At 53.9% G+C, this 14,054-nt stretch overlaps 1 protein-coding gene across 1 annotated transcript; it reads right to left on the reverse strand.

Annotated features, from left to right (window-relative positions):
- Nucleotides 1–415: 415 nt before the first annotated feature.
- Nucleotides 416–6,379, reverse strand: ORMDL3 (ORMDL sphingolipid biosynthesis regulator 3). Its single transcript, XM_011237374.3, has 4 exons — nt 6,228–6,379; nt 3,294–3,493; nt 2,488–2,639; nt 416–2,067 (listed from the first exon to the last, which is right to left on the reverse strand). Exons 2-4 carry the CDS (start codon nt 3,465–3,467, stop codon nt 1,932–1,934), a joined length of 462 nt encoding a protein of 153 aa, XP_011235676.1. The 5' UTR covers nt 3,468–3,493; nt 6,228–6,379; the 3' UTR covers nt 416–1,931.
- Between the last annotated feature and the right edge of the window lie 7,675 nt (nt 6,380–14,054).

The following is a 14,054-nucleotide window of genomic DNA, read 5'->3' on the forward strand; positions in this document are numbered from 1 at the left end:
AAGGCAGCGTCCCAGGGAAGGAGCACTGAGGGAAGAGAAGTGAAAATGGAGGGAAGGCATCCTGAGGAAAGGACTGGGACCCCTCAGGACTCCGGCTTCATTCACGAAGTCACTGACCCCTCCCTGGCCACGCACGAGCCATCCCTCTGCCAGGGCAGCCTCAGAAGACCAGAGGTATAAGTTCAGACAGAGGAACAGCCAGGCAAGGTCACGAGCAGAATTCTGCCCTCTGGCCTGCTGCTGCCTCTGCCAGTTCCCTCCCAGCCCCTCAGGCTTGCTCTGCGGGGGAGGGCAGCAGGAAGAGCCGCAGCCCCAGAGCCCCTCCCGCCATCTAGGCAGAGGGTCCCCTATGCTCCCACACTGCCCCTGCCCCCTCACCCGGGGCCCTCCAGGAAGCCGAGGCCAGACTCAGGGGAAACAGGAACACACTGTCCTTTATTTGCGTTTCTCAGAATACTGTACAAAGGGAGTAAAAATCCTATTCACACATTGCTTAGAAAGATTTTGAGGTGAAAGTTCCCTATGATACATGGGGTGATACAGCGGGGGAACCAGGAGGCAGGAAACGGGACCAATGACCTTCCCTCCTCCCTCAGGGCCCTGGGAGGGGGCACAGACACCCACACCTTTTCAAAAGTAACACAGACCCTGGTCAGATTGGGAAGGGGAGAAAGGCGGCTCCTCTCAGGCTCCTGCCCCACATCTCCCGCCCCCAGGCTGAGGAGACAGTGCCCGCAGGTCATTCCTGACTCCTTCCACTATCCTGCTTGGGCAGGGACCATTCTGTGGTCCATGTGTCCCATTTGGGGGTGGCCCCAGAGCCCCACAGGTACATGCCACACAAGTGGCCCTGCACCAGCTCTGGTCTGCATGGGGAGGTTACCAGGTGAAGGCTGAGAAGGGCTCTACCACTCACCACGTGTCCCAGTTTCCCCACACCCCTCACACCACCGCACAAGGCAGTGTCAAACTGGACCCGAGCTAACGATGACTCACAGGCCTCTTCAACCCCTCTCCACCCTTCATGCTAACCCAGGACCTCTAACCACCCCTCACCCCAGCCTCCCATCCTATTATCACCACCATGCCTTGGGGAAATGAACTCTGAGCCTGCCCCCATCCTGACCACTTCCCAAAGGCTGAGGTTAGCTCTGGCTTCTATCCCCATCCTCCTCCCTCACACCAATCTCTGCAGCTATGTGGCCCCTTCTTCTAAGTCTCAATTCACCATCCCCACCCCTGCCCCAACCGCCCTCCCCACCGCCACCAGGGCCAAGATAAGAGTGGACACGACTTCCTCACCTCTGGGACCAGGCCATCCACACCCAGCCCCACCATCCCTCTCCTTACCCTCCCCACTCCAATCCAGTACCGGGGGGGGGGGGGGCTGTTGTAGGGGAGCTGCCAAAAGCATGAGACTTGCAACAGACAGCTCTCTACCGGAGGGATGAGGCCCCGTCATGTGCTTGCTTTTATATATCCGAGCACACACCGTCATCCTGAAGACTTAAGAATTAAAGTGAAACCATCCAGAAGCTGTACCGTCCCCCCTGCTCCCCTTGCAGGGGTTAAAGTGCTTTAGCAGTCTGAGGGTGAGCAAGTGAGCAGGGGGTTTCTCTTGTCCCAACCTCACAGGTCTGCCTTCAGCCGGGAGCTCAGCCCATTCCGTGACTGCCCCCACGAAGTCTCTATCCAAAAGGCAAAAGGAAAAGATCAAAAAAATCAGAAAGGGTCAGAGACCTGGGGGGGCCCACCCGAACCCCACTACAAGCTACTCCAAGTTGGCTACCAGGGGAAGTGAGGGGGGAAACGAGGGCCCCGAGGCTCGAGCCCTAGCTCTAGCAGGATCCAGAGGCTCCTTCCGTCTTCGGCTTGGCAGCACAGGCTCCGGCCCCTCCCGCGCCAGCCAGGCAGGGGAAGGGGCTGCGCCCTCAGTACTTATTGATTCCAAAAATCCGGACCCCGTGGAGCTGGGGCAGTTTGGGGATGAGCACACTCATCAAGGACACGGTGTTGAGGACGAAATGGATCTGGTCATACTTGGTATAGAAGCTGGTGAGGAAGTACCTGGGTGGAAAGGTTGGGAAGAGGCGTAAGACTCTGTTTGGAGGACCCCTTCCTCCCTCACTGCTGGCTGGGGAGTGGCAGACCCCTGCTAGCTGAGGAGTTATGGGAAAGACCCCCGGAGCAGAAGCAGGGTGGCAAGATCTCCCTGGTTAAAGGGGTCCCTCCCGACCCAGTCCCCTCACCTGACCCCAGGTCTGGGGGCTTCCATCCCTGGCAGGCAGGACGGCCCATTTGGTGAGAGACAGGGCCAGGGAGGCGCAAGGCCTGAGCCCAGCAGAGGACCCGGGGATCCTCCAACTTCCCTTCCTCTGCTCATTCCCATGCCGAAAGCCAGAGCAGAGGGCAGGTTTAAGCCTGGCAGGGCCCAGGGTTCCCCAGGCCTTGGCCGGCCTGCTGGCGTCCTCGACTCAAGGCACTCACAGCACGATGGGTGTGATGGTTAGGAACTTCCGAGAGGCTGTGAACTGGACCCCGTAGTCCATCTGCTCCCAGTGCGTTAGCAACCTCGCCTTGCCCTGGTCCGGAGTCTCGAAGGGTGTCCCCTTCACCGTGTGCAGGAAGATGTACATGCCCTGGAAGGAGGGGCCTTCGTCAGAGGACACAGAGGCAGAAGGCCCTCCCGCTCAGCTCCTCCGCCCCCGTCAGACAAGCAGGCCCTGCGTTACGTGGAGCCTCCCTCTGAGGGGCGGGGGGCAGTGGGCTGGAGGTCAGGACGGAGCAGCTGGGAGCCTGGCAGGAGAAGAAGGGGACCCACTGGGTGAGAGGGCAGGCCTGGCATGAGGATAAGGCACAGGGAGAACTGAGCTGCAGAAATGCCCCTCTGGCCCAGTGGGAGCTTCCCCGTGCCAGCTAGCTGGGGACGAGCCAAGGGCCCCGGCTTGCCTACCAGAGGGTACAAGCGATCGATCATGGGCTGAGGGAGCAGAGGGGCAGGGTGGAAGATGGCCGAGATCTGGACTTGGGAGAGGGCTGTTTCTGTGCCAGGCTGGGTGCCTGGGGACTCTCTGGAGCCCTTGGTTCAGCACCCAGTGGCCTTCCCTCCAGGTCCACAGGCCACCCCCTCCTGTCCTCTTCTCAGAGTGCACACGGCTGGAACCCAGAAGTCAGGGGGAGGCAGAGATGAGGGCTGGGTCTGGGCTCCAGTGACAGATGTGGCCCGCGTCTGGGGGCCCCTCCTGCCCCCCAGCCCCACCAGAGAGCCGCGCGCGGCCAGGGCGGGCCCTCACCGTGTTGTGGATGAGGTTGGTAAGGGTCCAGACGACAGGCACGCTGACAAAGGGGATGCTGAGCAGCACGACGTGGAGAAGCCCGATGGCCAACACATAGGACAGCCAGATGCCGCGGCTGTTCATCACCCGCGTGTTGGGGTTCACCTCACTGTGCGCCGTGCCCACGTTCATCCTGCCGCCCCTCTCCTGCCGCTGCTCTGCAAACAAGCAGCACAGGAGAGACAGGTCACACCACTTCCCTGCCCCCTCACACCATCCAAATCCCTCGGGGTGGGAGGCTCTGCTCTCCCCAACACCTCCAGGCAGTTCTGCTGCTTTGATTCTCAAGCGAAGCAGCCCACGAAAGGCCGAAAGGCCGTGTGGACTTAACTCCATTCATTTCCCATTGCCGCGCTGGGATAAACACCAGGTCGCCCCACACACCGGCCAATAGGGACGGTGCCCCTCCAGGGGCTGGGACTGCCTGGGTGGATAGGTCATCCAGAGCCATCCAGCCCAGTGCAAAGAAACCACTGCCTGTTCTCCAATCTCATCTTCCAGAGCATTCCCATGAGGGCCCTCTTTCCACAAGGCCCAGGGGAGGGGAGAAGAGGCCTGTCCCCTCAGAATCACGCAACATAACCCCTGCTGGGCTGTCTTGCTGAGGGCCTGATACGGGGCATCTCCTACCTCTGAGCTCCCTGCACCATTAGAATGAACAAAAGAGGGTGGGGCCGTAGATGCTGTATTTAGGGGTTACTGCTTCCACCCCCTCCCCTAATTCCCCAATCCTGGGTTTCTCCCCACCCTGAACCAGGAAAACTGACAGAGAGGAAAGAGGGAGAGAGGGAAGAAAGGAGAAGACAGCAGACTAGGGACAACCTCTGCCCAGACTTGGAGGCCTCTTTCTTGGTGACACAAACAACCCATGCGGGATGTTTTATCCATTTGGCAGCCACTCAGGCTAACCCTTGTGATGCTACCCACTCCGCTGCCAAACCACCAGGGCCCTTTTCCCCGCCACAGGAGGGCGAGGGTGGAGAACATGGCCAACATCTACGGCTCCCATGGGTCGATGAAACCCACATCAACACCCCCCTCCCAAGGACACAAAATCCACACCTGGGGCCTGTCTCCTGCCCCCTGTCCTCTCTGCCCACGCAGCCTTACCTCAGCCTCTTTTCCCAGCACCTGCACCATGCTGTCCCTTGCCCAGCTCCAGGGGCAGAAGCCCTGCAGCACGAGGAACCAGCAGGGCTGCCCTTGATGCCCCAGAAACAATGCAACCCAGTTGCATTCCTGCATGCACGGAAGGAGGGGAATGAGCAGCCCCTGGTCTAGAGCTTGGCTGTCCCCAGATCCCTAAGGGCCCTGGAACCAGCAGGAGGTGGGAAGAGATTGCCTTTGTACTGACTCACCTCCCTAGGTGAGGGAAGGTCCTGACTGATAAAAACCTTAAGTCATCACCATGGTAACAACCGCATATTTCCTGGGGGTGCAGAAAGGGGTCCCAGATGGGGGTATTCGGAAAGTAGCCAGAAGGCCACCCCCCTCCCCCTGCTGCAACAACCCCCCTCAGATTCTGCCTCTATCCATCTCTGGCTAGGATCACAGCCAAGCCTGTGTGGGAGCCAGGATTCTCAAGGATCAGTTTCTTACTTCCAGAATAATGAGAACAAGTTTCCTCTTCTCAGAGAGCTCCAAGCTAAGAGACCTCAGGGGAAGTGTGACCCACAACACACCTTCCCCACATGCAAACACGTGTGAGATGGCCCAGGGTGCACCTAGAAGTAATGCTCCTGGGGTCCATCAGCTCAGCCCATTAGGCTGGATAATTGGGCCTAACAGAAACCCAAGGAACTAGAAAACCGGGACTGGCTCGGTTGTTTACCTTCCCAAGGCCTTGGAGCTTCATTTGCCCTAACACGGCTCCTGGGACACATACTAAGCAAAAGCCTGGGGCGGTGGGGAGCTGGCTAAGAAGTAAGGCCTCTGAAGGACTTACTACTAAAGAGAGCCACAGAGCTCCCCCAGTCTGACCAGAAACTGCTATCCCTCCCCACTTCTCCCTAACCTAGACATACAAAGGTGTAGGAGTGCAGAGACATGTAGCTGTCCCTGGTATTTTGTCCAGCAGTACCAAGGGCTTTGCCGAATCCCGGATCATCCTACACTCGTTTCTTGCTCAAACAGGTCATCCAATGAAGATCGATGAGTCTAAGGAGGGGCCTAGGCTTAGGACCTAACTGGTACCCTCAGAAGCGTCTTCCTGAAGACTGAACACTAGCTGCCCTGGCAGCAGAAATCCTAAAAGACGCCCCCAAAGACAGAAGAAATCAAGAAACTAAGAAAACGATGGCAGCCAGAAAACCGTCCTAAGAGGTTTGTGTGACTAAGGGTCCATATCGTTAGTTAAAAGAAAACAAACAAACAAATAAACAAAAACCACAATTGCCCGTTGCCCAGAGGGAAGAAACAGGGAGAACCTGGCAGAGGCAAAGTCTACAGCAGCTGACGCTGAAAAGTTCTGTTGCCCTAGCTGGCAGGTGGCTGCCGTGGCGGTGCCTGATGTGGTTTCATAACCTGTCTCAAACCAAAGCCTGCAGCAACTCTGTTCTGTTAACTACTTTCTTGCTGGTAGCTCTTTTCTACTCCTTCCCTCCCTTCACCACTGCCCCCCCCCACCCCGCCATCAGCTGCGCGCACACAATATCCCTGCCCAGCCTGTCAGTCTGGCACCTAAGCTTTGGCCACAGCGCGCCCCAGGACAGCTGCCAGGTGAGCGCTTCCCATTCTTTCCCCCAAGTAAGGGCAGCCCTTTAAGCAGCAAACCTTCTGCCTTCTCGATGAGGAGCACAAAACATCCAAGCCCAACGGGGAGACCCTGGCAGCTCTCCACAATGCCATTTTCGTTCTGCCCACCGCCCAGCCCGCAGGGCCACAGTCGCTCACCTCTCAGCTCTGGCCCTGCCTCCCAGACTCGCGAGGGCCCTGGGAATGGAAAGACGGCTAGTACCGGGGCGAGCCCCCACTAGCTGGGGAAGAGGGTGAAACGAAGAGGTGGAATCTATGCTACTGTTGGGATTTTCGGAGCGGGACCTCAAGCCGAAGAGGGGCCTTCCGCTCCGCTCGCCAGCCTGGGACCTCGCACTCGGAGCCGGCCCGGCCCGGCCCGGCCCGAAGCCCCACCCCCACCTCCACGCGTTCACCCAGCCCTGGAGGCGGCCAAACCTTTATCCCCGAAGCCCAGACTCTCCCCGCCCCCTCCCCCAGCCCAAGCACTCCTCCCGACTCCCCAGACTCCGTCTCCCGCCTCCACTTTCCCCTGTGGGCATCCCTTCGGCTGATGTACCTCCTCTGCTGTTGCACCCCCTCCCACCTCCGCTCACCCTGCCCGGGTCCCCTCCAGCCCGGGGCGCTTCCCCAGCAGCCCCCACCTTCTTTCCCCGCCCCGCCTCTAGCCCCAAGAGGAGGCTCCCGGTTCGGCCACCCCGAAGCCGCTCGCCCAGACTCNGCCCCGCACCCCGCCCCGCCCCGCTGCTGTCTTGGCCTCGCTGGGGCCGCTGGGCTAGATGTCTCAGTAGCACGGGAAACTGATATCAGATGGTATTGCTTTGGCGTGTAGTAATTCCTGCTTTTGCGTCCGCGCGCTCCAAGTGAGGTTTACTCTTGCCTGGTTTTGAGATCAGAGGTTTTTCGGTTTTTTTAAGATTTTATTTATTTATTTGTCAGAGAGAGAGCACAAGTAGGGGGAGCGACAGGCAGAGGGAGAAGCAGGCTCCCCACCGAGGAAGGAGCCTGATGTGGGACTCTATCCCAGGACCCTGGGATCAGGACCCCAACCGAAGGCAGGCGCTTAACCGACTGAGTCACCCAGGCGTCCCTATAGATTAGAAGGAAATTCAGAGTTTTAAGTGACTTGCCATAGGTCCCTGCTGGGTCCCAGCATGGACCAGAACCCAGAGATTCGACCCCACGTCAGAGTGTTTTCACTACACCCCGCTGGCTCTGCCCTGTCTATATATTGGCTCCACGAGAAACAGCTTTGCGGGGTCCATTGCCCTGCCAGGCCCTCCTGGAAGCTGGTTTCTCACGACGTTGGTTAGGAGAAGAGTCTGGAGGACAGAGAATGCAGCCTATGGACAGCATTTGTCCAGAGCCTGGCTACTCTTCAGTTAACTTGGATCAGGCTGCCAACCGGCATCCTCGGCCTTCCCACATTAGGTGTCAGAAGACACCACGTGTCTTGGGAAGACTCCATGATAAATGGTTAGGAGCCTAAATTCTAGTCCAAGGTCAGCTTGTGTGGCTTTGGGTGGGAGGCTCCACCCCTCTGGGCCACAATTTTCTCTGCTGTATGCCCCAAAGGCAAGGGCACAGATCTTATTGTCAGGCCAGCATAACAGGCACTTTTTTACCAGCAGTGTGACCCCAAGCAAAGAACTTGTCTTAATCTCCAATTCCACACCTGTGAAACCCTACCTGCAAGGTTGTGAGAATTCCAAGGAATGTAGGTAAAGTGCCTGTTGCGTTGTAGGAAGCTATTCCCTGGGAGTTTGAACTAAATGGCCTTGAGGTCTCCTGGGTCAGTCCCACTCTCCATGTCACCAAAAAGGCCTTGTTTGAGTCATTTTCACTGTCCCCACCCAGCTTCTAAGTCCACTCTGAGCCCCAGGGCTGGAATAGCAGGATCAGATGACGTCATGACATGCCAACCTGACCGGCTGTAAACACACCCTGAATGAATGTGAGGGACCAGAAAGGAGAATGCTGGCCCAGGGAAACTGGGGAGCAGTTCTCTGACACCTCACCCACCCTTTCCCAGGCGACTGCCAGGAAATAGTCATCACAAAGCTGGAGGGGACCCCCAGAGGCACCTAGTGGGAAGCAGGTGGATATCTGAACCACTCAGAGCAGGAGCACAGGAAGCTTCTCAAATCTTTCCAGGGCCAATGGCCAAAGAGCACTCATCCCAAGACCAAAATAATCACCCCAGAGTCTGAAAAAGTTCAACCATATACAAGAGTTTCTCCTGCTTCGTGGAGCCCCTTTTTTGTAGTCAGCCTTCAGAAGACTTAAGCAAACAACTGAGTATTGGTGTTTCTACAGAAACCTCCCAGCATTGAGGCAAGAAAGATGTCTATTTTTTCCAAAGTGAGCTGCTTGATTCCTTTGACTCTTCTCTGGAATTCTTCCATCGTCCCTCAAGTTGATTGAGCTGTCTGGATCTTTCCCAGTTTCCTCAGATCTCTGTGAAGTTCAAAGACCCAGACTGGGTCCACGTCTCAAATAAGGGCCTGACTAATGCATAGTCTAACGGAAAGATTACCCGACATGCCATGCCCTATTAATAACTTCTGTTATCGAGGGTTTTTTTTTTTCCACAATGAAAATGAACAGAGTTCTGACTCACTCTAGGTCTGTGGTAAATTGTAGATCACTTTCTGCTTAATTTAGCCTGAGTCCCTGTCATCATCTTTCTCCTTCTCTAGCTCTCTGCCCTCATAATTACCCTGTCTTTACCAAACATCCTTTAGCCATGAATAGGCCTAAGTACTGTTCAGAATGAGTGACCGCACTCTTATGTGGTTCTGGGAAATACACAACCCCTTGGACAAACAATTGGTAATATGTGCCAAGGGGCTGAAAAATCACTCAGGCCTTAGAGCCGTGATTACATTTCTGGTAGCATATTCTAAGGAAGTACGCCCCATGTACTATGTGGGAGAATGTCCATTCCTGCGTTGTTGTTGTTGTTTTTTATAATAGTGGAAAACAGAAAACAACCTAAATGCCCAAGAAAAATATTATGGAGGGCCACCTGGGTGGCTCAGTCAGTTAAGTGTCTGCCTTTGACTCAGGTCATGATCCCAGGGTCCTGGGATGAAGTCCCCACATCGGGCTCCCTGCTCAGCCGTGAGTCTACTTCTCCTTCTCCCTCTGCTGCTCCCCCTGCTTGTGCTCTCTCTCTCTCTCTGTTAAATAAATAAATAAATAAATAAATAAATAAATAAATAAATAAATAAAATCTTTTAAAAAAATATGATAGTGTATCCATTAGATGGCATAGGGTAAAGCTATATAGTTTGTGGTCCTGAAAAACCATGGGGCAGTATGGGAAAATGTTTGCTAGGTTATATGAAAAGATCAGGGGGAAAAAATAGCATAAGTATTCCCCAGGGACGCAGTCAGCAAAATCTAGGAACAGGGAAACTAGAACAAACATCCAATCCCTTAACAAATAAATTAGAAGGGGAAAACGGAGAGGGAAAGACTTACAGATTGAAACAAATTAAGCAATCTATCAACCAAAGGCCATATTTGGATCCTGTTTCAAGCAAACTAACTTAAAAAAAAAAAGATTTAGTAAGTTATCGGGGAAATGTGAATCCTGACTATACAAATCGATGATATTAAATAATAATAATGTTTAAGGCATGATATGGCCTTGTGGTGATTTTTTTAAATAAAAAGTCTTCCTTTTCTTTTGGAGATATATACTAAAACATACGTGGAGGAAATGACATGATGACTGGATTTGCTTCAAAACGATCTGGGCGTAGGGACTTGGAGGAATAAATAAAAGAAGCAAGATGGGCCGTGAGATGATAATTATTGACACTGAGAGATGGGGACATGAGATTCCTTTTATTATTTTTTCTGCTTTTTTATGTTTGAAACTGTCCGTAATAAAAGCTTTTATAAGCCTGCCTATGCAGGTGATGATAGCAGTGATGATAAGAAAAAACAGAGCAGCACCATTCGTTAGATCCTGGCGCCAGCTGCCACGGGTTCAACAACCAGCTCCTGTCCTCACCAGCTGTGGGACCTGAGGCAAGTCAGTGAACCTCTCTGTGTTTCAGTTCATGGATTTGGGGATGATCACGGTCATGCCCACCTCATGTCGTTGTGAAGGTTAAATGGCTCGGTAAGTGTGAAGCACTTACAGCAATTCCCGGCCCCTACGAAGCGCTCTGTGTTACTTTTCATTAATCCAGCCGACATTTGAAGGATGTTTGAGTATCTACTTTACGCGGCTGTGGAAATTCAACCAAATAAAAACAGATCTTGTGTTAGGGTGGAGGGGTTGGGGGTGATCTTCTTCCTGCTCCAGTGTCAAACCTTGTGTAATGTGAGATTATGAGTTTTCAATGTTTTATGAAATGTGTGCGTGTTTTGAAAACAGGGAGCCACTCTCACAGGCTCTCCTGCCCTCTGGGAGCTCCTTAGTCTGCTGAGATAGACACATTCCCCAGCCTTGGCGTTTCCATCTGGCAGGGTGGCGTGGCCTCTGCTCGCTGCAGATACCGCCATGTGGGCCGAGATAGCAAACATGGGCGGGGTCATAAACTGGGAACACATTCCGAGATGATGGCAGTGCATGGGAAGTGAGGAGGTGGGACATCAAGAAACAGAGCCCCTTTCCCTGACTGTGGGCGGGCGGAGGAGTGGGGTACCTCTCCACTCCTACTACCCCCTACTCCCTTCCAGAATCCCCTCCGATTCATTCTTTCACCCCCCTGCCCCCCTACCTCACCTCCCTCCTTCCGGAAGGAAGGTCACGCCCAGACCAAGTGCAATGAAGAAAAGAGCTGTTTATTTCCTTGGCAGTGGGGTTTGGGTTTGGGTGGGGGGCACCCCAGGCCTGGGGTGGCAGTGGTGGGGAGGGGGGCAGTGATGCCGAGCAGACAAAGAAGCACTGAGTGAGAGCTACTGAGATGGTGAGAAACAGGGAGCAATGCCAGGGGGCCCTCACTCTGCACCCCGCACCCAGCCCTGTGGTTGGCTATTTGGGGCTGCAGAGGGAAAGGGCTGGATCCGGCCAGGGCCTCCGGGCCCAGAGCCAAGGCCTGGGAACCAAAACCTCTGACTGGGAACCAAGAGCAGGGCTGTTCTTTAGACACCCCTCAATCTGCATATTCTCTGATATGGACCATTGACATTTTCTCCCCTGGAAAAAAAAAAGTAGGCTAGAAAACTGCGAATATTACAGATCAAAAAAGGCAACAGATATGAAAACAGAGGTTTAAGAAAAAGTCCCCTAGAGCCCGTCCAATGGTATTACTACCCCTAGGAGGCCCCGCCTCTCCAGAAATCCTGGGTGGCCACTGCCCCAGATCACCTTCCTCCCCTGTCTAATGCCCGCTCCTCCATCCGTAAACAACAGCTAACTTCTGCAGTGTTTGCTGTGTTCCAGGTATTGGGCAAAGGGCTTCACATGTATAGGCTCTTTTGATCTTTAAAATGGCCCTGTGTGTTTATTTTCCTGACTTTAAAATGGAAAAATTGCAGTACAGAGAGTTTAAGTATTCTGCCCGAGATCACAGAGCTAAGGAAGTGGCGTTTCTCCCAAAAATCCATTCCTGGCCACGCCCCCTGTCCAGTGCGTGGCACATGTTCCCTTAGGTGCCTTGTAAAGACTTCTCTTTGCACCGAGGGCACTATATTTAAGTTATCTGCTACACACCCGCTTCCCCTGCTCGGCTGCTTGCTCCGTGACTTACTCATATGTATTTCCTCCACACAGTGGGTTCTCAGTGAATGTCAGCGGGAGGACAGAACGGACCCGCACGTCCCAGATACACCCCCTCTGAGCTCCTAACCATTCTCGGAACACACCTTGCTCTTTCTGGCTCTTAGCTGGGTCTACAGTGCTTTTTCCTCCTAGCCTTTTCCGTTTGGTAGACTCTTACTCATGCCTCAAGGCCACCCTCACCTGTCACCTTCTCTGTGGAGCCTTCCCCAGCTGCCCAGGCACGGTCTACTGCTCGGACCTCCAGGGTCCCCTGACCTTTGCAAACACCCCAACTAGAGCCCACCCCTTGGCTATCAGGCGCACAAGCCTGGCTTCATCTATTGTCTGGGGGACATTTTACCTCTCTCTGCATCCCCAACACCTAAGAGGCCCGGGAGGTGTGTGTTGAATTAACAAGAGATGGATGGGTGTACACCCCCTTTGCTATTTCCCACGAGGAAATTTCCAGCAAAGGCCTTTGCTGCCTCTTCTGCCTACACTGCCCAGTAAACTGGCATTAGATGAGTCCCTGGCTGACATGATGGGTAAAGTAGCTAGGCCTCCTCCTTTCCTTTCAATTATCCGTCTTTCCAGGCTGGATGTGAGCACTTTCCACATCAGGGAGCAGGGAACTGGAGGCCTACTTTCTGTCCTCCAGGGTCATATCTCAGAGGCATGGAGTTACTACCCTTGGAGGGAGGAGCTGGGACTCAGCCCAACCAGGGTGGGCGTCTCTTCTGGGCCCTACACTTGGGAGCCAGGCACTGCCATGCCTCAACCTCTGCCCTGCCCCACCATCATAGACACACTGAACATCAGGCTGGAAGGGATCTCAGAGAACATGATGTCCAGAGAACCAAAGGTCCAAGGAGATTGGAGAGGGATGCACCCAGTGGCAAAAACGGTCTTGGGCCTGGTCCAAGGGTTTTCTCATGTACCCCATAAGCCATGGTGAAGAATGGAGCACCCCAGTCATTGCTCCTTTGGTTCTGAACCATAGCTTTTGCTCAGGCCTTTACCACGTCCCACCCGGACCATCCCAATAACTGGTCTTTCCTCCACCAATACATCCGCCACACAACCAGAAAGTGATTGAAACATCAAAGTTAATCTTAAAACCCCTCATCTACCAGCCACTAAATACAGTCCCAAGTCTTAAGTGGTAGTAAAACCACAAGGATCTGGTCCCTTTCCACTCAACCGTAGCCTTTGCCACCACCTCTTCATTCTAAAGTCTAGGAGAAGCCAAAGCTTCTCGCGCTCCCCTGCCCTTGCTCGTACCCTACTACTCCACCTGATGAACTCAGCCTTGGAGACCCGGCACGGATGTCACTCCTGGTAAAGCCTTCCCTGATACCCTGGAGAAGTGAGCATATCAGGTAAGAATGCCCCCAGCTGAAAGCAAGAGAAAACCCAAGCAAAGGAATGATTCCAACCTTCAGTTGCCAGGAGAGTCAACTAAGGAGCTTTTAAAAGTCCCCATCCACTGGACACATGCCAGAGCAAGTTAATCAGAATCTCTGTGGTGGGCATGGGCACCAGTGGTTTTGAAAACCTCCCCCAGTCTAACGTGAGACCAAGTTGAAAATCACTGGAGCAGGGGCTAATTTTTCTCACATAACGAAAGAAGCAGGCGGTTGCTAGTGTTGGGCAAGTGGCTCAGTGATATTTAAGCCAACTTCTCAGTGATGCTCTCGACCTTTCCTTCCTGCTTTGTTGCCTCATGGTCAGAGGATAGCTATGGTTGACCCTCCACGTTCAAAGCAGGGAGATAGCGGTAGGAAGGAGGGGAGGTTAGCCCATCCTCGTTTATAAACAAATCACAGACTGTCCCAGAAACCTCTTCAGCAGACTTCCCCTTAGATGTCATTGAACTGGGCCACCCCCGGCCACAAAGGAAGCTGGGAAAATGGGCAACAGGATTTCTGATAGACCGAGAGGACCAATCAGGCTCTATAAGGAGGGATCGAGTACATTTTTACTCCCAAATGGGCGAGTGGTAGAAAGAAAGGAAATAAGGAACAGATATTGAGGGGGGCAGAATACCCCACCCCAAAATATGCCACTTTGGCATTAGGATGATTTTGAGCTCAAGTCACATAAAAAAACCCAACAGATGCAGGAAGTGTATTCTAGTCTCACCATTTTCTCCCCCCCCCCAATACAGGAGACAAAACTCCCATGTGAAAGATGCCCTCCTGGTACCAGGAGAAAAGGAACATTCGATGGGGAGTCAAAGCTGAGAGATTTCTGTACAAACAGAC

This window comes from Ailuropoda melanoleuca, chromosome 13, assembly GCF_002007445.2.
Source record: "Ailuropoda melanoleuca isolate Jingjing chromosome 13, ASM200744v2, whole genome shotgun sequence".
Taxonomy (NCBI): domain Eukaryota; kingdom Metazoa; phylum Chordata; class Mammalia; order Carnivora; family Ursidae; genus Ailuropoda; species Ailuropoda melanoleuca.